The sequence below is a fragment of the Monosiga brevicollis genome, genomic scaffold, assembly GCF_000002865.3.
Source record: "Monosiga brevicollis MX1 MONBRscaffold_23 genomic scaffold, whole genome shotgun sequence".
In the NCBI taxonomy this organism is placed as follows: Eukaryota; class Choanoflagellata; order Craspedida; family Salpingoecidae; genus Monosiga; species Monosiga brevicollis.
Window position 1 is genome coordinate 52682 of NW_001865060.1, and position 20877 is coordinate 73558.

The following is a 20877-nucleotide window of genomic DNA, read 5'->3' on the forward strand; positions in this document are numbered from 1 at the left end:
CCACACACTTGCGCTCATCACACACGCCGAGCAGCCACCAACATCAACACCGCTGAGTCAGTCACTGTACTGTCTCTTGTCGCAGACTGGACATCACGACCATCACCCCCCCCCACACACACACACACACTGCCACTGGCTCTCAAAGCCCTGGTCGTTTTCTCATTTTTTTTGAAGGTGCCCCATTCCCGTTGATCTAGTCCTGCTTGAGACGAGGCCCGCACCGACGCTCCATACCGTTCCCTGGCTGCCGCATTACCTCGGCGGGCCTCGACTGCCACAAAACCACTGAGGCCAAGCAGGGCCTGGCTTTTCAGCCATGCCCTTTAGGATCTGGCCTTTCCTTCCAGCTTGAACCGCTTTTGCCTCCCCCTCTGCCATTCCCCTCTCAGCAAGCAGCGCGCACACGCGCGCCTGTGTGTGTGTGTGTGTGTGTGTGTGTGTGTGTGTGTGTGTGTGTGTGTGTGTGTGTGTGTGTGTGTGTGTGTGTGTGTGTGTGTGATTTTAAAAAAAATTTCCTGACCAGTCGTTCCCAAACGGCCACCACACGTATACAGCGAAGCAAGGCCTCGTCCCACCGCCAAGGGAAAGCGCTTTGGTGCCTCTCTGACCTCCTTCCTATCTTCGACCTTCGCCACCATGTCGGATCTTCTCCCCAACTTGGCACCCGACCTGGCCACCTTTTTAAACCCCAACCTTGAGGTGGCCCTTGATTCGATCAAAGATGACCCCACCATGAACTGGCCCCCCGCTACTGGGCCCGCCTCAGTCCGTACTTCCATGGCCCATCCTCGATACAGTTTCAACACCAGGCTGGACTGGCCCGTGGGGCTCAATGGCCAGCCCGCAACCATTTGCGCCAACTCGCTCTCTACCCCCGACTTTCTCGCCATAAACTGTTCCACCATGTCCGAGGGCCCTGCCATGCCCTTGCCCCCCAAGTCTCAGGCCGACCCCACTGGATCCAGCTTGACCCCCGCCGATCTACCCGAGGCGCTCCTCACCGATGCCCTCTTGTCCATGAACCCAACTGACCGCGACTCGGGCAATTCAAGCGGCTCGAGCGGATCGGGCGGCTTGTCCAGTGCCCGCTCTGACCCTGATCTCCAAGCTGACCTCAACCCAAACTTTAGCCCTGACCTCAAACCTGCCTCCTCCACAAACCCTTCCTTCTCCGCGCCCTCCTCTTCCGCCAGTCACCACAACGCCAGTTCCCTTTCAGCAGCAGACCTCTCCGCTACCGACGTACGTTTCGAGTCCCCACCCATCCCCAGCCACCCTGCGTGGCCATCCTTCAGACCTAACTTTAAACTTCCTTCGTGCGCGCAACGTCTCTAGGAAGCCCTGCTTGCAGCAGCTCAGGCTCAAGCTGACACCAATCTTCTCAGCTCAGAAGAACTGCAAACCGCTGCCCAACATGCCGATGGCTTTGCCTTTGAACTTGAGGACTTTGTTGTCTCCCTCAATGATTGGGCTGATCTCATGAACGCCACCAAGGCCGAGACCAGCCCCGCCCCCGCCACGACCAGCCCAGTCACCAGCGCAGCCATCACCCCCACCAACACCTCCACCCTCACACCAGCCCTGGCATCTGGTCAGGCGCAGCCTCCCGCCGCAGCCCCGGCGGTCACAGCTGGCCCCAGTCGCCGAAGCTCGCACGGCAAACAAATGCCCCTGCCTAAAGCCGCCGCCCCTCCCTCAACAACCCGCAGACACACCCAGCCCGGCTCCGGAGTCAATCTTACCGAACCAAGTGCTGCACCGAGCATCAGCCTGAATCAATCGCTGCCGCCCAGCGAGCCTGGTTGGCATCGTGCCGCAGACTTGCAAAGCAGCGACAGCTGCCTCTCTGATTCAGACACAGAAGGTGCTCCTGGCGCAGGCTCGGCACATGCAGCCCGCAGCCCGCAACGCAAACGCCCCGCCCACTCCACTCATACCACTGGCACTGACGAAACACGGCCCAAGGCGGCCCGACGCCCCAAGTCCCGCCACTGCACCAAGCGCTTCGCCTCCTCGAGCATCGACACGCTTAAGGAGTGGCTCTTTGCCCACACTGATCGCCCTTATCCCACAGACCAGGACAAGACCGAGCTCATGCAGCAAACCGGACTGGACCTGATGCAAATTAACAATTGGTGCGAGCCTTGCTTTTCGTTTGGTGTCTTCAAACCCGAGCCGCCCCCGTGGATTCAGACTTTGCCTCACCCCATGGCCCTGCCGCTCCACACAGGTTCATCAACGCCCGGCGCCGACTGCTGGTCAAGGTCAACAAGCCCAGCCGCAACAAAACATCCACGAGCCGCCCAAGCTCGGTACGTGCTTCTGTTCCACCCTGCACGATCCGTGGGACGAGGCAAACGGCAGAAATGACAATGCGAAGCTGGGAGATTTTGTCGGTGCACAATCGTGGTGGCACTAACCTTTTTATGCTTGCTTTGGTGGCTTTACAGCGTGTTAGCTTTCAGCGGCGAGCCAACAAACGCCATTGAATTGTCTTTTCGCCTTTTTCCTTCTTCTTTACTTTTAATTGGCAGCCTTATTTTGTTCTTGCGGGCTCAAAGGAGCACCGGCCAATCTGGGCAATCGCAACATCGGGTGCTTTGCTGCTTCTGAGCGACTTTAAACAAGCCGCTCACTAATGTTGATATTAGATGACTCACAGATTGAATCGCATGCTGTGCATGCTCGAGCTTGAACGGGATCTTTGATGTCCCCCTTGTCTTTATGGACGACACGTGTGTGTGTTTGCGTAGCGTTCCTCTTTTTTTTTTTTTTTTTTTTTTTTTCTTCTCTCTTATAGCCCACCGCCTTTTGCATTGAGATCGACTTTGCTCGGGTTCGTCTTCGTTTGCACAACGCAGTGACGTTTTGTGACCAATTGAGTCGCTTCTAGTTTATATGAAAATGTTGATTTTTTTCCTAGTTATTGGCAGCCTTCCTCGACGTGTGTCTTCTTCCTTCCTTCCTTCCTTCCTTCTTTCCCCATCTGTGCCGATTGCACGTTCTTGCGTGCTGCATGGGTGCAATACAAATCAGATGAATGAATTGGTCAAAGATGTTTGGCGAGAAGAAGGGCACCCGTATCAAAAGCGGGGGAACAAAACGGCCAAACAAGACGGGCGAAGACCGCGACGTGTACGACGAGGGGAGAAAAGCTAAACGAAAAGCGTGCTTGCGACGTGAGAGCGCCGGGAGAGCCTATGGCGGGTTGAGTTTTGAGATGCCAAGACACGGCATGAAGAACAACGGAGATCCAAGCTTTGACAACTCGTGCCAGGGAACAAGGCGCACAAACTCAAACAACCAGAAAGCACAACAACAGAACAAGAAGGAAAGAACTAGGAAAGAAAACAATTAAAGCTCAATGGAATCCGAGCGGAATGGTCAAGACGGCTTGACATTGACACAGCACCAAATTCTCAAGAGGTGCACCGTCACAAGATGGGAGAGCGTCGGAGCCACGGCCAAAGCTGCACGACGTCAAGATCAAGGGAGGGGGGAGCCAGTGAGCTTCTTCCCTGCACCTACACACGCGTGCACGGGTGCGCCCTGGCTGGACTGCTTGGGGCCTTTTATAAGAGAAAAGCATGGACAGGCAAAGTGCTGAAGCAAGCACGGACCCTGGTGTTTGGGGAGAAGGTTGTGGGCGACGGTCATGAGGTACTCTGGGCTGAGGTTGAGGGCAGGCGTTGTGGGGGCTGTTGGTGGGAGCGATGTGGCGAGTCGGTGCGGGAGGAATTTCTCGAGGCGGGCTGGGAGGCACGGCGGGAAGGGGTTCGGGAGGCGTTGGACGAGGCGTTGCTGGAGTGGTCTACGGAGGAGGCTCGGCGCAGGGAGCCACTGCGACTCGGGGATTTGCTGGGCGGGGGGACCGTGGCGTCGATGCCCAGGTAGGCTTCACCGCCATGGCAGAGGCGATCGAGTTTGTTGATCCAGCTTTCAGCAGTGGCTTCGACGCTGAACATGTAAAAGACGCGGCGGGTGGTGCGAATGCCAAAGGCGTTGTGATCGGAGGCTTGTGGGGGCCAATCGATGTTTTGCAAGAGGCTTCGTTCCTGCGCCATGTAGGCGGAGCTGTTTGCTTTTGAGAGAATCTCGACGACGTCGCGCTGTAGGTGGATCTCACCCTGGGGCTTCATGTCACGGAGGTTGGTGCCCAGGGTGGGGCTGGTTTTGTAGTAGCGGAGAACGTGGTCACCAAAGACGGCGCAGTAGCGTTCGCGCCAGGTGCGGACCTGGGCACCTAGCTTACAGACGGCACCGGAGAGCAGGATCTCCCCCGAGTATGGGGTTCGAGCTTGGTCTGCCGTGCCATCCTTGACGGCCTCGAGCATGGCCCGAGTCAAGTCGGTCATGATGCGTGGGAGTCGACGGCAACAAGCGGCGTGTGCGGCAGTGGCAGTCGTAGGAGCGGAGGGCAGTCTGTTAGAGATGGCGAGGCAGAGCGAGGCAGAGCGAGGCGTCTTGTTGTTGTTGTTGTTGTTGTTGTTGTTGTTGTTGTTGTTGTTGGTGGTGGTGGTGGTGGGCTAATGATACCGGGGTCGTCGCTGTTGGCTGTTGTTGATGTTGATGTTGCAGATCAAAGGCGCGCGCCGCTCGGACCGACGCTCGGATCACAGGGCAGGCGGGGAATGATTCCTGCAAGTAGCCACGATCTTGGGCAAGTGGTCGGTTGGGGATGATGCTGCTGCCCAGTGCCAATCAACAACGGAATCCACCCCAGGACACGTACCGATCCGTGTGCGAATCACACCGTACACACGCACGCACGCACGCACTCACAGAGCCCGTACACGGACACAGGTCGCACGCCCGTTCACCGAGTTGTGTCTTTCCAGTCCCTCCTCCTCCTTCTCCTCCTTGCCAAAAAAAATCAAAAAATAAAATAAAACACCACAACCCTTTTCTCTCTCTCTCTCTCTCTCTCTCTTTGTTTATGCCTTTCACTTTCTCTCTTTCTCTCTTTCTCTCTTTCTCTGTGTGTGTGTGTGTGTGTGTGTGTGTGTGTGTGTGTGTGTGTGTGTGTGTGTGTGTGTGTGTGTGTGTGTGTGTGTTGTGCCGATCAGCAAATTCGCACATGACATGTCTTCACTGTTTTACACTTGTGTGAAAGGATGAGTAAGGTTAGGGGGATGAAAGTTGTGTGTGTGTGTGTGTGTGTGGGCTGCTGCTGTGGTAGTTTGCCCTTCCATGGTACTTTTCTTGTTATAACGAGTTGTTGTCGTCGGAGGCAGCAAGCTTGAGCATAAGAAGTAAGCCTGTGACTTGGAGCCGCACTCGTGTCGAGGGGTCATTCGCCAATTGTCCCACCGAGGATCATCTGCCCTCTATGATTGGGGGAGCAGGGTGCACGGGGCACAGGCAGGTGTACTCCTCACCTCCATGGTGACATGTGATCTAAAGATTTTTTCCAGCCTCGGCACTGAACTCGGTAGTAAGCCGTAAGCACAGTAAGCCGTAAGCACAGTAAGCAGAAAACGCAGTCAGCAGAAAACGCAGTCAGCAGTAAGCAGTAAGCCTGAAGCGCCGTCAGCCGTAAGCAGCAGCATTTTGTCAGATTTTTATCGCTACGGTTACAAACCGTTTTTTTTTTTCACCTCCTCAGGCAACGGCAGCGGGGAAGATCAGCCAGCACCATGTTGCGGCAGAAGCGGTTGGCCAAGGAGTATGCCATGTTGCAGCAGGACCCGCCACCAGGGGTTCTGGTTTGGACAACTGGTCAGGTTGATACAGAGGCTCGGTCGACGGCAACGGGCGGCGATGGTAGCCACAGCACGGCCCCTGCCGAGCGTCTGGATCAGCTCACGGCTCAGATCACGGGACCGGCAGATTCTCCCTATCGCAATGGCGTCTTCAAGCTCGAGATCAAGGTTCCAGACATGTACCCCTTGCAGCCACCACAAGTCCGCTTTCTCACCCGGGTCTACCACCCCAACATTGACCGCGCCGGTCGCATCTGCCTCGATCTGCTCAAGATGCCGCCCAAGGGTTCCTGGGGTCCGGCCAGCAACCTCGCCACCCTCCTCACCTCCCTCCGCGTCCTCCTTGACAAGCCCAACCCTGATGATGGACTCATGGCTGACATATCCGTAGGTCCCCCCCCCCCCCCCCCTCTCTCTCTCTTTGCCCGTGCACTCGCCCACTCACCCACTCACGAACCACCAATGCTGATGGCCGACCCGTCGCTTCTAGGCTCAATATAAATCAGATTACGATGCCTACGCGCAGGAAGCTAGCCGTCAAACCCAGCTCTATGCCACTCAGGTCAGGCCGCACAAGCATTGCCACAGACGCTCATGCTTCAATTGCACATGGTCGACACACAAGGCGAAAACTCGGGCCAAATACAACAAATGCAACGCGCATGGCAAGGCGCGCCACACTGCCGAGCTTGGCTCACCGCCAACATCACCCTGAAAAAAAAAAAAAAGGGGGGGGCCGACTTGGGCTCCATCAACTCTGAAAGGAAGAAACAATAAAAAAGAATCACGCATTGCCATCACGATACACCGCGATGAAATAAATACATGCCCAACTAATCTTCGCCGGCCGCTTTGGTGTGCTTAGAACGCCGCCGCCGCTGCCGAGACCCCGGCGCCCACACCAGCAGAAACAGAGGCCAAGCGACCCAAAACGACGTCCGCTGACGCTCAATAGCAACGGCGTGGCACATTCACCTCAGCATCAGCATCGCGCAGAAATGTGCGAGCCGTTCATATCTGCAGCAGCGTCGGCACGAGCTCGAGCGCGCCGGCTCTCACTCCCCTTGTCCTGCCCGCCCAAGAGTCGGCTCAGACGTTTGAGCGCCGTCACATAATATGCATTGAGTTGCATGGCCGCCAAGCGCGCCTGGTGCACCGCCTTCTCCCGTGCAAAGTTCTCCGCGTGTGTATGCAAATCTTGCATGAAATCACGCAATTGCTGCTGCATCTGCGCGCGCACCTGGTCCCTTATCCGCGCCTATCCACCGCAAGGAACATGATCAGACCACCACCTCAAGGCCCTTCCACAATGATATGGAGAGAAAGAATAAACAAGGCGAGGACGACATACCTGTGCATCGGCACCGTATGGTCGATTTTCCTCGGCCACATCTCCGTGGGATACTGCGTGGTCTTGGCCCTGTCCTTGTCGTCGCGGAGATGCTTGTTGGTCGCGTGTAGATACCGAATCGTTGGCGTTGGCCGCCTTTGTGGCTGTATCATCCGCTTTGTGATCTGCTCCTGTGGGGCTTGGAGACGTCGTTTGAACCGGCGCGGGTTCACCCTGGCCCAATTGCATGCCTTTGACCTTGGCTGACCGCAATTGCTGCTCACTGGCCTCCCTACACAAACATAACACAAGTTAGTCAGTGTCATGACCAAAGTACCAGAGACCATGCGCCGCGCCGAAGCAAAGGTCCATACCTTTGCGCTTGCGCTGCTAGATGCTCGGCACCCAACGCCTCTAAGCGCTCTGCACATGACCTGCCGCCCCAGCAACAATTGCGTCAGATGATACACACCCTCCCACAGAATGGCCACGAGGCCCTGCGCCCTGTGCCCTGTGTATAAACTCAGATACTTCGGATATACGTCCCATCCCACGCTGGATCATACCGCTCCAAGTCTTGCATGGCCCGTTGAGCTTCCCGCCATTCGCGACGTCGACGCTCCTCCGAAGCTTGATAAGCTTTGACCCGCTGCTTGAGCACATCAACCACCCGACGGCACGCCGTCACCGCGGACTGCTTTGCTGCTTGTTGTGCACGCGCCACGCGCGCTTCCACGTCCGCCTGCCCCTGCGTCAAGCGTTCTTGTGCCTCGTTCGCCTCCAGCTCCAGCGCTTGGATTCGCGTACGCAACGTGTAGGTTGTGGCCTGGGCTTGTGCTGTCTAGATCAAGGCGCCACCACGCACATGAGCACCAGCGCGAAGCAAAAGCCGTCAGGCACAGGTTGAGCGGGGGAATCCAACCACTAACCTCGAGGTGTGCAGCCGTCAATCGATCCTCAGTTTCAGAAATTTGCCCGTGCAGTGCTTCGATTTCCTGCTGTCCCGCCTGAAGTTCACGGCTCAGGAGATTGATCACAAAAGCCTCCTCCTCCTCGTCTTCGTGGGCCTCATCACCCCCGTCACCCAGAAGAGACTCAAACGTCTTGCTACTATCCAGCCCCGTGTGCCCCGTCGGCCCGCCTTTGCTCTTGGCATGTTGGGCAAAGTAGTGGCAAACGTGGACCAGGTCGATCCTGTGTTGGCGAGCTGCAGCCACCAACTCGCGGGACAAATGATCCACCTTCTCCAATGCTTGGCCCAATGCCTGCTGCATGGTGTTTGGCGTGCCATCTGACTTCTCGGTCGCAGCATCGGCGGGCGCACCAAGTTGGAGACGCTGTGCCTCTACCATCTGTTCCAAGGCAGCACAACGCTCTTGAAGCGCATTCCCCTAAAATCAAATGCAAGCGGCAGGTCAATATGGATCAAGGGTTGATGTTTGCCGGGATCTCGATCAGAAGTAAGGAAGGAACGGGAAAAGGGGAGGGCTCAACGGAAGGCATTCTTGCCTGGCATGCGACATACCTCCTGAACTTTGAGATCCACGTCGGCATCGGTCAGAAGATCATCGAGCTCTTGATTTGATAGTTGTGTGGTCGGTCCGACGGACTGCGACTGGGCTTCAACGTGAACTGGTGTGGGCTCGGACACGTCTGCAGCAGACACGTGCAGGGTGTCCTGGTCCACACGGCGCTGGAGCTCATCCAACCGCTCAAATAGAAAGCGTGTTTCTGAGGCATGCAACTCCTGCTGAGCTGCTAGCTGCTGGGCATGCTGCTGTTGCAAAGCCTGAAGCCGCCGATCGTATTCGCCTGCCAGGTCGTAATTAGAGCCAGGATCTGGCGGGTGGGCGCTTAGAACGGCCACCTGGTCACGCAGACCAATAACCTCTGCCTCGAGCAGTCCACATTGGTGTTTGGCAGCGCGGGCTGCCCCTTCTGCCTCCCGAGCCCGGCTCTCGAGTGTGTCCTGCCAAAGTTCGAGGTTTCGCTGGCGCTCCACGGCACGAGCCATGTCCTGTTCAGTCAGTTGGTGGCGTTCATTAGCAGCCTCTAGGCGAGCTTCACTTTGCCGAAGCTGATTCTCGTAGGCCGCCTGTTGCTCATGAAGAAGACGCAAGAGCTGCTCCACCTTGCGTTGGCTTGCATTATAAAGGATGGTCAACTGCGTGTGCGATAGGTGTGCCTCTTCAAACGGAGCAGTCTCGTTCTGAGCCATCGCCTCGTCCTCGGAGCTAGCCGGCCCGGGAGCTGCATTTGCCCTCGGTACAGTCCGACTCAAGGGCATGACACCTCGAGGCCAAGCCTCATCCTCTTCTTCCTCGCCATTGGCCACATGCGCTGATCGTCCAGCCGGAGAGCCCGCCACGACGTGTCCATCCAGGCTGTTGGTGTCAGCTTCTCCTTGTGCCGAGGCACTGGCATCCTCGGTGAGGGAGGCGAAGAGGTCATCAGGTAGGGCATTGAGGGCATCAGCCAACTCAGTCAGGAGCTCCTCGTGATCCTCTTCCTCCTCCTCCCCAACACTCCAATCCTCGGCCGCTGGCGCCAGCTCCACATCAGCCATCTTGCCGGCACTTTTTCTAACGCCGTGTGCGCACTTGTGTCAGCACTTCTCAAAACCAACGTGGACCATGAATGATTGAATCCCCTTCTTCCTCCTCTCCGCTATCCACGCTGCGCTCACCGCTACCCACCCACGTTTGGCCCGCAAAGGTCTGACACGCCAAATGCAAAACGTGGGCTGCCCGATCAGCCTCCCCCTCCCTCCCAAAAAAAAATTGAAAAAAAAAAAAAAGTCGCAGACGCCTTGAAAGAGAAAAAAAAAAAAAAAACGGTCGCTGTGTGTGTGCGGGGTGGCCATCAATTGTCAGATAAAATCGGCCAAGTCGCCGAGCGGTGTCTGATGTTTTTTGTATTGGTCAATGAAAGAAAATCTACTGCAAAGTTATAGAGAAAGGTGGCAAAGTCCTGGTGCCGCAGTGATCTTTTTTTCAAATTGGATTTTTCACCAAAACTGCGGACACCAATATGCGAAACACACACACACACACACACACACAAAGTTTATGGAACGATCTTGAGCAGCACCGCTCGCTGTTGGTCGTTTGCCAGAGCTCGTTGAACTGGACTATGGCCATGGGTTGGAGTTGAGGAGACAATGGTGGTCGTTGTGGCGTGGCCTGTAGCGTGGTGGCGTCGGAACGGTACACCTGCTGGCATTGGTAGGTGCGCATTTTCTTCCTCGAGTCTGGTTCGCAGATTGCACTGCCGCCCCCAGCTCCACGCGTGCCAACCTCAGACTTGTTGAACCGCCATTATGGCGACACATCAACGCAGACCGTGCCCTTGGCTTCTTGTCTGGGCCTTGGCCCTGTCTTGCACGCTGCCCATCATCGGTACGCCCCAACTTGACGAGAACCCGCGTCCTTTTGATTGGCGCGCTGCCCACATACCCCGCCTCATCGCTCGGCACTGCCTCCTCTCCCTTCGTAGATGGGCTTCGCCTGCGCTTTGATCCCACGCACAGCCCACCCTCTGAAGCAGAAGCTTTGGCAGACCCGGAACGATATCGTGCCTACAATCGTGCCGTCCTCTCTCGGAATCTCAAACCCCTTCGGGTTCGAATCGAGGATGACAGCGGGAACCTAGTAACCACTGGCCCCGATTCTGAGTTGGTGTTGCAATTCACATCAGCGGCCTATTACCCAACCTATGGACCCCTACCCGATGAAGTGGCCGCCGTTGCCAACCTCACCGCCCTTGGCAAGGAGCGCCTTTTCAAGCGCGTCACCGGCGCCCAGCACACCTTTGACCTCGTCGAGCACAGCAGCATGATTGATAGCGCCGTCTCCGTACGTTGTCCTCCGCTTGTCCCGCACCTGATGCGCCCGCTTTTCCTTCTTTGCCGATGCTTTTGATGCTGCTAAATTTGTCAACTCACGGTGCCGCGGCCATCGCGCACGTACCGCCCCAACACACTTGCGTCAGATTCAAGCCCGCGCAGGAATTGCAGAGCTCTATAGCTGGGCCTCGGTGCCCACTGTCTACGTCTCAAACGAGACAACCAATTTCCCTTTCGTGGCAGGAGCCCCCGTCCTGCTGAACGGCGTCTGCTGCAAGAACATTTGGGAGGTTGTGCCCTCAAACTTGCTCAAGGCCTCGGCCATCCAGTCAAACCCGTATCACGTCTTTCGTACGTCAAAGTCCCAATCACGCGACAAGATGATTCCACATTCTTTGACCAGACCTCCCAAAAAAAAAAAATAAAATAAAAAAATAAACATCACCTTTCCACATTGACTTAACTTTGATCATCTGTGTTTATCGACAGCACGAGCCGAATTCCTGGCCCTGGCTTCGCCAATGCCAGCACGCGTGCTCACGGACGAGGTGTTGCCAGATATCGAGGTCCGCGTGATGACCTATGATTACGTCAACCGCGACGCCCTGGATCAGCCGCGCCCCATGCCTTTGCTCCATGGACCTGATGTTGACATGCTCGACATTCAACTCACCATTGCCTATGTAAGCCAGATTGCTTTTTTTTTTTCACCCACGGCCTGCCATTTGCTTGACCACTGTTGACATGCCATGCCCGGTGCTTTGCCAGGAGCACAAAGTATTTGCCGCCACCTCGCCCAATGCCAGCAGCATTAATGTGGAGGGCATGGACATCTCGCCTCTCTTTTACTCTGCCTTTGATCTCTACGGCGACGGCGTGGCCCAAACTGCTCGAGACGATTGGGCCGTACGTCAGCGCGTCTCGCTTCTACCGAGTGGCCACTATGGCGTCATCTTTCGGGGCATCCACTTTAAGCAGCTGGCTGCGACCGGCATTCGGCTTAACATTACCATGTCGCACATCGGTGGCCGAGACTTTTTCAACGATATTAATCGCGGCTTCTCCAGAGCTGCCGCCTTCACGCGGGCGGGCCTGGGCATGTATGAGCTCCAAAACCTCACCAGCAAGCAACTTTGGAACGAACGCGATCCCCATCCCCTGACCCCAAAATGGGATTACTTGGCCATTCAAGACCTACACCCCAAAATATACCAGGGCTATGAGACAAACTTGGTTCGCCTCAGCCATGCCGTGGCTCCAAACGGCTTTGCCTGCACCAATCTGACAGAGCCACGGCGACAAGCCTGGTGCCAACAATCCGCCCTCACCGTGGACCCCGCCATGGCGGCTGGGCCGGGCGTACTCATCACCAGCCCCATTCTTGTCGAAGGTAACCCCTCTCTGCCATCGATGGCCCATCCCACCGCGTGGACCATACCTCACCCATCGCGCAATTGGCCGCTCGCACCCTCAGTCAAAGTCTCTCAACAACATCGCTTTGTTGTTGCTGCCAATAGGTCGCTCGTTGGATCACCTGTCCATCACGTGGGCTCGACAAGCTACCGACCCCCCCGAAGTCCAAACGCAAGAGCTATTCGACGATTTGTTGGTGCAAGCTTATGATGCTGACGGCAAGCAAATTGTGGCTGGGCCCCACGCCAGCCTTGTGGTCGACGTGGCAGCCTATGAGCTCAACTCTGACAACGTCTCAGACATCAAAGGGTCAGCCGCCATTTGCAATGCGTGGGAAAGTTTTGCACTGCCACTCGCCAACGGCGAGGCTCGCTTTCCCTATGGTATCTGCGGCCTCTACCCTTGGGTGGCCCTTCGCTTCGCTGTCACGGCCGGCAACATAACGTCCGCTGTCTGGACGCAGCCCTTTACCGTGAATGGTACGTCCTCGCTGAGGCACCGCCCGACCTCACCCCCCTGCCAGCCTTCGTCCCTTCTCCACCGGCGTTCACAAGCACCCCCTGCCTCACTCGCATCTGGTCTGTAAACTAGGCCTTTTACCAGTCGCGGTGATGTTACCCGAAGCCGACACTGCTTCGCCCTATGAACTGCCCTATCGAGCATACAAAATGTTGATGGAGCAGCAAATTGTGGGCGTGGCTGGCAATGGGCCTGATCCTCAAGAACTGGGTCCCTACTATCCCAACTGGCGCTACGTGCCCATCTACATTGACTCGCGAGGCGAACCCTTTGAAGTCATCCAACGCCTTGATAAATTGCATCAGCAACATCACTTTCGCTACGCCATTGGACCGTTTCGCGATGAGATTGGTACCAGTTTTGCGGAATGGGTATCCCATAACATCAGGGTGTGTACCGGATGCTCGTGCTCAATGCGTGTGTTCAAGACCTATTCACATGCTTTGACCAAAACTTACTCGGTGTCGGTTGCGTGTGTGCGCAGTCGCAGTTTGCGTTGTCGATTCGATCCAATCTCCAAGCACTAGGTGACGCTCAACGGTTCCCAAACATTTGGCGCATGGCCTTTGCCGATGAAATGTACTGGGTGACCCTGGTCGAGAGCATGGTCAATCGCAAGTGGTCTCTCGTGGTATGACGCCCGCTTCCTGCCTCAACCAACTCCGACCTTGCCCTTTGGCGCTCTTGCTCCCGCAGTTGGCGCTGGGCTGTCTGTAGCCCCACTACCCAAATAACGACCGTAACTCATCAAAACATGCCCATGTCATGATGCGCGTGGGTCATAGACACTGGTGCAATCTGTGAGCGCGCCATTTCCAAACGACTTTCTGGACCTTCTCCGCCTCAATGGGATACAGATTCTGCTTAATGTACGACCACAGCAAACGACAGTTTGCTTGACGCCGATGCCTTGCCCTTCCCAGACTATCTGGGCATGTGCTTTCTCTCGCAACACCTCATTCGATTGCTGGGCTTTCTGCTTTGCTTCGTGCGTGTTAGGTCCAGATCAATTCGGAGGATAGCAGCGCTGAGCTGCTCAGCCAGCTCGAGACGATTCATCACGCAGCCGGACGTGTGATCCTCGCAAACCTTGATGCAAACGATGCCACCCGTGTGTTCACCCAAGCCGTCATGTCGAATGTCACCGCCCAAGCGGGGTATCAATGGGTAGGCACTGAGACAACGTTCCGTGCCCTGGATCTCCTGCAAGTGCCCGATGCTGCCACAGCGTTTGAGGGGGCTTGCTTCTTGACGGCTATGTATGGCTTGGGCCCCGCAGCCAACTCGCGCCAGGTCGGTGCCGTCAGTGACTGGCAATTGCGCCGGAATCTTGGTGGCCTCGATCCCTTTTGGGTGCGCGACGAGGATTTTCGCCTCGAGGAGGCCAACATGTGGCAGTTTGGTGAAGCCATGCTGGCCAACGACGTTTTTTTCTTCGTTGGCTTTGCCCATGCTGCAATGCTAAACAATGGCTTGACGGGCACGACCGAATTTGTCAACGGCTTGCACAGCTACGTGGAGGACCTGGCTCTGTACTCTGGCTCCGACGTGAACTTCAACGTCAATTGCGATCGGATTGGCTTTGTCGGTGTCTGGGCCCAACCCAAGGCAAGCTTTCGAGTTGATGACAATGCTTCGAGTGAGTTTGTGCCCTGGGACATCCGCGGTGCCGTGGAGAAGGCCGATGTCGACGAGCCCTTGATCGAGCTGGACTTTATCGACCCCCGTACGCTCGTAACGGCTCCATCGCTATCCTATGCTGCTAGCGTCACCCAGACTACGGCACGTGTGCGCACCAAGGCACGGCTTTCCAAGTCCGAAGTCGTCTTTTATCGCGAGATTGTGGTCCCCGTGACGCACACCTGCGCCGGCGGTTGCGGTGGTGGCCTTCGCAATGCCAGTGTCTCTGCCTACATCTATGAACACGGTACCTGTGTGGCGCCGGAGCGGTGCGAGTGCATCATGCGCGCAGACGAGCCGGAGAAACCAGCCTTCTTTGGCACCACTTGTGCATCGGCACTCTGCGACCATTCGTGTCGCAATGGCATATGCCTGTACGACGCAGTTCAGGGAGAGACCGCCTGCAACTGCGAGGCGGGCTGGGGTGGTGACGACTGCAGCGTGGCCCAGTGCGCGCAGTTTGGCTGTGTGCAAGCACAGGGCGACTGCGAATTACCCGACGTCTGTGTGTGTCGCGAAGGCTTTTTTGGTGCCGATTGCGGTGAGGCGTGTCTCTGCGGACACGGCGAGTGCCATGACGGCAACCGTGGCACGGGCACCTGTACGTGTGAGGCTGGATACTTTGGCGTGGACTGTGCCCGAGCCTGCACATGTGTCCACGGCATGTGCAATGATGGTGCCTCAGGCAATGGCATGTGTGCGTCGTGCTCCTCTGGCTGGATGGGAGAGAACTGCGATTTGCAAGTCGCAGCCGTGGCCGTACCCATTTTACTGGGCGCTGGATCTCTCTGCATTGGCCTCTTGCTCTTGGGACGTTGGTATGTGCGGATGGCTAAGCACCGTGCGTTGCTCGATGACATGGACTGGGTCGTTCCTTGGGATGATGTGCAAACCTCCGAGACCCGTGACAACGAGTCATCATCGCAGCGACACAAGTCGGTGCAGTTCCAGAGTGCCCTCTCTTTGGGTACACAAGGCAGTCGACAGCTGGCACTCTCCGATCGAGTCGCTCGATATCGAGGGGCGCTGGTGCAGTTGGAGCCGATCTACTGCAAGTCCATGGAGGTGAACATGGGGCTGCGACGTGACATTCGGGCGCTCCGGGAGGCACACCATCCCAATTTGATGAGCTTTGTGGGCATGTGCGTACAGGCACCACACACGGCCCTGCTGTTTGAGTATTGTCAAAAGGGATCGCTCGAGGACATGCTTGCCCATGAGGATGTGCGATTGGACGAGACCTTCAAGTTCAGCATGCTCAAGGATATTGCGGCAGGGCTCCGCTATCTGCACCAGTCAGAGTTGCGCTACCATGGCAAGCTCTGCTCGCGCAATTGCTACATTGACAATCGCTGGACGGTCAAGCTCAGTGGTAAGCCCGTGCGGAGAAAGCCGCCACGATTTCTGGATACCCGCTCATCATGTTGTGCTTGATCAGGATTTGGAATGCAGCAGGCGCTGGCCCACCAGAATGCCGTTTGTCCAGAAAACAACATGCTTGACTTTCCCAGCTTGCGGTGGACCGCGCCGGAGCTCTTGATTCCGGGCCTGACGCGACTGAATGATTTGCTCTACGGCTCTCAGGCGGGTGATATCTTCAGGTTAGCCCTCGATATCTGTGGAAGTGGCTTCTCGCTTCAGAGACAGTGATAGGCCTCAACTCGCAAATCCGCTCAATATGACGTTGTTGCATAGCTTTGGTGTCCTCATGTCGGAGGTGTGGACGCGCGAGCAGCCCTACGATGATTCGACGCTGTCGGGCCAGGAGATTATTGCTCAGCTCGGAGGCTTTTCCGCACAAAGTCGCATAGGGGTGAGTTTGGCTACGCAAAATGGCGCAAGGATTGTGTGCGGCTGCGTGGCTTCCCATCTCGTTCCTGACGACCCTGTGTGCATGTAGACGGCCGTGATCAAGCAGGCGTGGGCAGTGAAAGATGGCATGAGCGGCGAGTCGAGGACTGATGAGCTGCGCCCGACTATTTACGCGGGTACCCCGCAGCCTTTGGGGGCCTTGATGCGGCGCTGCTGGGCCCAGAATGCAGAGGAACGCCCGGCCCTGAAAGGTGGGTGGGGCTAGCGTGCTTTTTCTGGAGGCCGTTTCCCGACCCGCGGGCGCTAGGTTCACGTTGCTCTGACATGTGGGGCGTAGACGTGATGCGAGATTTAGCTGTTATCCATCCAGTCAAAGGCTCGATGGTGGACAATTTGGTGCGCATGGTAGGTTTTCGCGCCGTGCAGCTTGCGTGTTTTGTGTATTGATGTTTGCGGAGTACATCCCATTGGCAACTTCTGACTGCCTATCGCTGGTGCAGCTGGAAAAGTACTCGCAGGACCTCGAGGGCATTGTGTCTGAGCGCACTGCTGAGCTGGCGCAAGAGAAGGAAAAGGTGGAAACGCTGGTACATCGCATGCTGCCCAAAGCCATCGTAGAGAAGCTCAAGGATGGCCAGGGCGTCAAGGCTGAGAGCTTTGATGAAGTGACCATCTTTTTCTCAGGTAGGTTTGAAATTTGTCTTCTCCCTGCAACAACTGGCTGCAATGCGTAGGGACGCCACTTGACGGTTACCGTGATGGAATGCGGCTAGACATTGTGGGCTTTACGCGCATCTGCTCCATGTCAACCCCACTGCAAGTGGTGGACATGCTCAACGACCTGTACACGTGCTTTGATGCCATCATCGATGAGTATGACGTGTACAAGGTGGAAACAATCGGGGTAGGTGAAGCTGTGGCCCACGCCTGGGGTGGGCAGACTTGGTGCTCATGCTGTGCTCATGGTGGGCCTATTTGTCATGCAATACAGGATGCGTACATGGTGGTGAGCGGGCTGCCGACGCGAAATGGCAAGAAGCATGCAGGCGAGATTGCAAGCATGGCGCTACACATGTTGAGCGAGATTGTCAACTTTCGAATCCGGCACTTGCCTCTCGAGCGGCTTCAGCTTCGAGTGGGACTGCACAGTGGTCAGTCACGGAACATGGCTCGCCGTTGTACTCTTTTGCTCTGGCGGCCTCGTGATGTTGAAAGCGAGGTGTTTGCTTGGTGTTTGGTGGGAGTATGACCTGGCATGACACGCATGCCACAGTACCCTGACCTTGTCTGTGTGCTCCCTTCAACAGGACCCGTGGTGGCGGGGGTGGTCGGTACTAAGATGCCTCGTTACTGTCTTTTTGGCGACACTGGTAAGTCAGCCCGAGGGAGAGACGATGCCCAAGTCAACATTTCTAAGAATCTCTTTTTGCCTCACATTGCCTGTGACTGTTCATCCATATTTGCAGTCAACATTGCATCACGAATGGAGTCGGGTGGCTTTGCCTTGCGTGTGCACTTGAGCGACACCACGGCGCAGCTGCTCAAAGAGCTGGGGGGATATGATTTGGAGCTGCGCGGTCAACGAGAGGTCAAAGGACGGGGGCAGATGTGCACCTATTGGCTCAACGGAAAGCAGGGTTTTAACCGACCCTTGCCCTCTGCCGACATGCGAGTGAGCGCCTCACAGCATGAATTCAAGTAGAATGGATAGAAAGCCACGATTCATGCGAAACCTGTGGTTGAACAGGCCCCAAAGCGCGATACACCTATGGTCCCCTGTGAATTATTGTAGTTTTGCCGTGTTTTCGCATGAATTTTAATCGTGAAATTGTGGAGTTGGCAATTGATTGTGAAGACTTGGGACGTTGATGATGGATGATGGATGATGGGCTCAACGGGCGAGGGCTTTGGGCCCCGGACCTTTGGGCATTCGTCTAGATTGTGTCTCGTGCGAGTGCATAAACCACAGCACGGCGACGGACTTTAATAATGATGATGCTGGAATACATCTTCATACATTTTTTCTATAAATGAAAGACGCCATAACAAGATGTAATGGGGGAGAGCAACTGAAGTAGGATGACAAAGGTCGCGGAGCGGGGACACCGACGGCGGTCAGTATCAAGTCCGTCCACCAGCCATCGGCACACATGCCATGGGGGCGCCAATCAGGGCGGGATCGGGTCCACCATGGCCATCTCTCGAGTTGCCGCACCCCCTCGAGCCAGCACGAGCTGTCGACACCGCGAGCTCGTTGGGATTGTCATGCAAACGTACAATTGCAACAAATGTTCTGAACAGTATCCTGATTTGGCCCCTTACTGAAAAGAAGCAGGGAGAGAAAGAGAGCGGGAGTGCGAAATTTCAGGGGGAGGGGCGTGATGACTTTGAATGTCAGAGAGGGGATGTGAGAAGAAAAGTTTGCAAGTGTAAATGATAAGCCAGTTCAGAGAGTGGGACAAAGAGCACGCGAGACTCACGACTACATGAAACGAAATCACTTTTTCCTCAATTTTTATTTTTTTATTTTTCACGTTTTGCCGGTTTGTGTGTGTGTGTGTGTGTCGCGCGTTGGCAGCGGGGGCGGGGCAAGGAGGCAGTGAGGGAGAAGATGAGGTGCAGGCTGCTGCTGCTGGTGGTGGTGGTGGCGGCGGTGTTGTGTATGTATGTATGTGTGTGTGTGTGCGGTTCTGTCGTTTACTGATGTGGTTGTGCTTGAAGAGACCACTGCCTGGAAGCTGGGTTGTGGGTCAAGACCCTGCATGGCTCTCTCTTTGTTTGCGATCCCAGCGCGCCTCGCAAATTTTTTTTTTTTTATAAAAAATCTGCGAGGCATCGGCTCTGTTCTCACGGTGTGGCATGGGGTTTCGATGCGCGGCGGTTCTTGAATGATCATAGGCCTTTGTCGTGGATCGCCCATCCCTCGCTTGGGCGCTTGCAAGACTCGGCGGCACGGCTGCAACCTCTTTCAAGTTTTTTTTTTTTTTTTAATCGCTTGTTAAATCAGCAGGCAGCGCGAACCGATAGGGATACCACGCGGGCATGGCCGCGCGATGCAGTCGGTGCCGTTGATGTTGACCCACTGTCAGGCACATTGTATCACAGGCCATTTTCCTCGCTTGTGACGCATGCCAGGCCTCCCGCATCGTCGGCGGTTTGAACACAAAACTCGCTAGTCTAAACTCCCCCGACTTGGACTCCACCGCATCGCGGCCCCATCATCATGCCAGACCCAACGGGGACTGGCGAGGACGAGAATGTCCAGGTAGCCGTTCGCGTGCGCCCCCTTAGCGCCGACGAGCTTACCAAGGGCTGTAAACCCGTGGTCCACAAATCCCCGGATGCACCCCACATTTCTCTTCGTGACCATCACCAGTTCACCTTCGACCAGGTTCGCACCGCTTGACGGGACGGGTGGCTTCTTCTTCTTTCCGGGCACCCAGCTTGGCGGATTCCCTCTACAGCGGCCAAGGCCAGCGCTAGGATTGGTCCTCCTCGCCTTGCCTCATTCTCGACGTCCATCCTGCCAGGTGTTTCCACCCCACACACACCAGTCGGATGTCTTTACAGAATGCGTCAAGCCATTGGTTGACGGTGTCGTCAACGGTCGCAATGCGACTGTTCTCGCTTATGGCCAAGTATGTCTCTACGAGCATGGATATCACTCTGCACGAGACAGCGCGTTTGCCATCTGCTCCATGCCAAGCCAGGCTGTCTCCTTTGATTTGGTTGGTTACCGCTCCTCACCATCTATTGTGCTCAGACGGGGTCGGGCAAGACGTATACCATGGGCACCGGCTATGGCCAAGGGACCCTCGAAAACCAGGGCATGCTCCCTCGAGCCACTCGCTATCTCTTTGACTACATTGCACGGGCGAAAAATGACGCGCTCTTACAGGTGCGCGCACCCAACCATCGCTCAGCTTTTTCGAATCCCCCCTCACTGACTAGCGCTGCTTTTTTTCTTTTCTTTTGTCCCTTTCTGCTCCTCCCAGGGCATTCCCGAACCTGAATTTCGCATCGAAGTTAGCTTTATTGAACTCTACAACAACAGCTTCTACGACCTCTTTGACGCGTATGACCCGACCCCCCGCTAATGTTGCCATCAGCAGGCCGGCACACCTGCCATCATGTTCATGCTCACTTCTCACCATCTCGCGCGTCGTACACCTCTATTCACATCCATCCGCAGTTCATCTGTGGATAAGAAAAAGTCCAAGATCAAGGTCGTAGGTGATGCCAGCCGAGGTGTTACCGTGCAAGGCGTGGTCCAATTTGCCGTCTCCAGCCCGTCAGAGATCATGGCGTACGTAGATGCCTCCCTGCACGGTTATCCGGCATGATCATTGCAGCTCACATGTTGGAACTCGAAAAAAACAAAAAAAAAAAAATAAAACAAACAAAACATTCTACAGACTTTTGGATCGCGGCTCATTGGCCCGCGTTACCGAGAGCACCAACATGAATCAATTTTCCTCTCGCTCGCATGCCATCTTCAGCCTTGAAGTCTCCCACCGCCGCGCCGTCGTGCCCGAGGTATGATTCTCATCCAGCTGCTGCGACGCATGCCTCCA

General features: G+C 55.9%; 6 protein-coding genes across 6 annotated transcripts; 4 read left to right on the top strand and 2 right to left on the bottom strand.

Moving 5' to 3' along the window:
• Positions 1 to 639: 639 nt before the first annotated feature.
• Positions 640 to 2896, top strand: Mbre_hbx1 (uncharacterized protein; the record flags this gene model as incomplete). The annotated part of the gene is made up of 4 exons (XM_001748394.1): positions 640 to 1245; positions 1339 to 2138; positions 2234 to 2315; positions 2804 to 2896. The coding sequence occupies 4 exons, from the start codon at positions 640 to 642 to the stop codon at positions 2894 to 2896; spliced, it is 1581 nt and encodes a 526-aa protein (XP_001748446.1).
• A 760-nt stretch (positions 2897 to 3656) lies between these two features.
• On the bottom strand, positions 3657 to 5082 carry MONBRDRAFT_27983 (uncharacterized protein; the record flags this gene model as incomplete). Its single annotated transcript, XM_001748467.1, has 3 exons — positions 3657 to 4328; positions 4540 to 4687; positions 4904 to 5082. The coding sequence occupies 3 exons, from the start codon at positions 5080 to 5082 to the stop codon at positions 3657 to 3659; spliced, it is 999 nt and encodes a 332-aa protein (XP_001748519.1).
• A 557-nt stretch (positions 5083 to 5639) lies between these two features.
• MONBRDRAFT_27984 (uncharacterized protein) lies at positions 5640 to 6174 on the top strand (the record flags this gene model as incomplete). The annotated part of the gene is made up of 2 exons (XM_001748395.1): positions 5640 to 6041; positions 6097 to 6174. 2 exons carry the CDS (start codon positions 5640 to 5642, stop codon positions 6172 to 6174), a joined length of 480 nt encoding a protein of 159 aa, XP_001748447.1.
• A 513-nt stretch (positions 6175 to 6687) lies between these two features.
• On the bottom strand, positions 6688 to 9601 carry MONBRDRAFT_27985 (uncharacterized protein; the record flags this gene model as incomplete). Its single annotated transcript, XM_001748468.1, has 6 exons — positions 6688 to 6963; positions 7057 to 7327; positions 7410 to 7469; positions 7602 to 7876; positions 7965 to 8426; positions 8561 to 9601. The coding sequence occupies 6 exons, from the start codon at positions 9599 to 9601 to the stop codon at positions 6688 to 6690; spliced, it is 2385 nt and encodes a 794-aa protein (XP_001748520.1).
• Positions 9602 to 10354: 753 nt separating this feature from the next.
• MONBRDRAFT_27986 (uncharacterized protein) lies at positions 10355 to 18005 on the top strand (the record flags this gene model as incomplete). The annotated part of the gene is made up of 19 exons (XM_001748396.1): positions 10355 to 10433; positions 10531 to 10889; positions 11026 to 11230; positions 11369 to 11562; positions 11648 to 12269; positions 12397 to 12771; positions 12884 to 13200; positions 13296 to 13442; positions 13597 to 13680; positions 13811 to 15863; positions 15930 to 16092; positions 16187 to 16304; positions 16392 to 16554; positions 16641 to 16708; positions 16804 to 16987; positions 17038 to 17207; positions 17295 to 17454; positions 17611 to 17673; positions 17770 to 18005. 19 exons carry the CDS (start codon positions 10355 to 10357, stop codon positions 18003 to 18005), a joined length of 5760 nt encoding a protein of 1919 aa, XP_001748448.1.
• A 1521-nt stretch (positions 18006 to 19526) lies between these two features.
• Positions 19527 to 20845, top strand: MONBRDRAFT_21653 (uncharacterized protein; the record flags this gene model as incomplete). Its single annotated transcript, XM_001748397.1, has 6 exons — positions 19527 to 19694; positions 19834 to 19941; positions 20067 to 20201; positions 20299 to 20378; positions 20496 to 20609; positions 20719 to 20845. The coding sequence occupies 6 exons, from the start codon at positions 19527 to 19529 to the stop codon at positions 20843 to 20845; spliced, it is 732 nt and encodes a 243-aa protein (XP_001748449.1).
• Between the last annotated feature and the right edge of the window lie 32 nt (positions 20846 to 20877).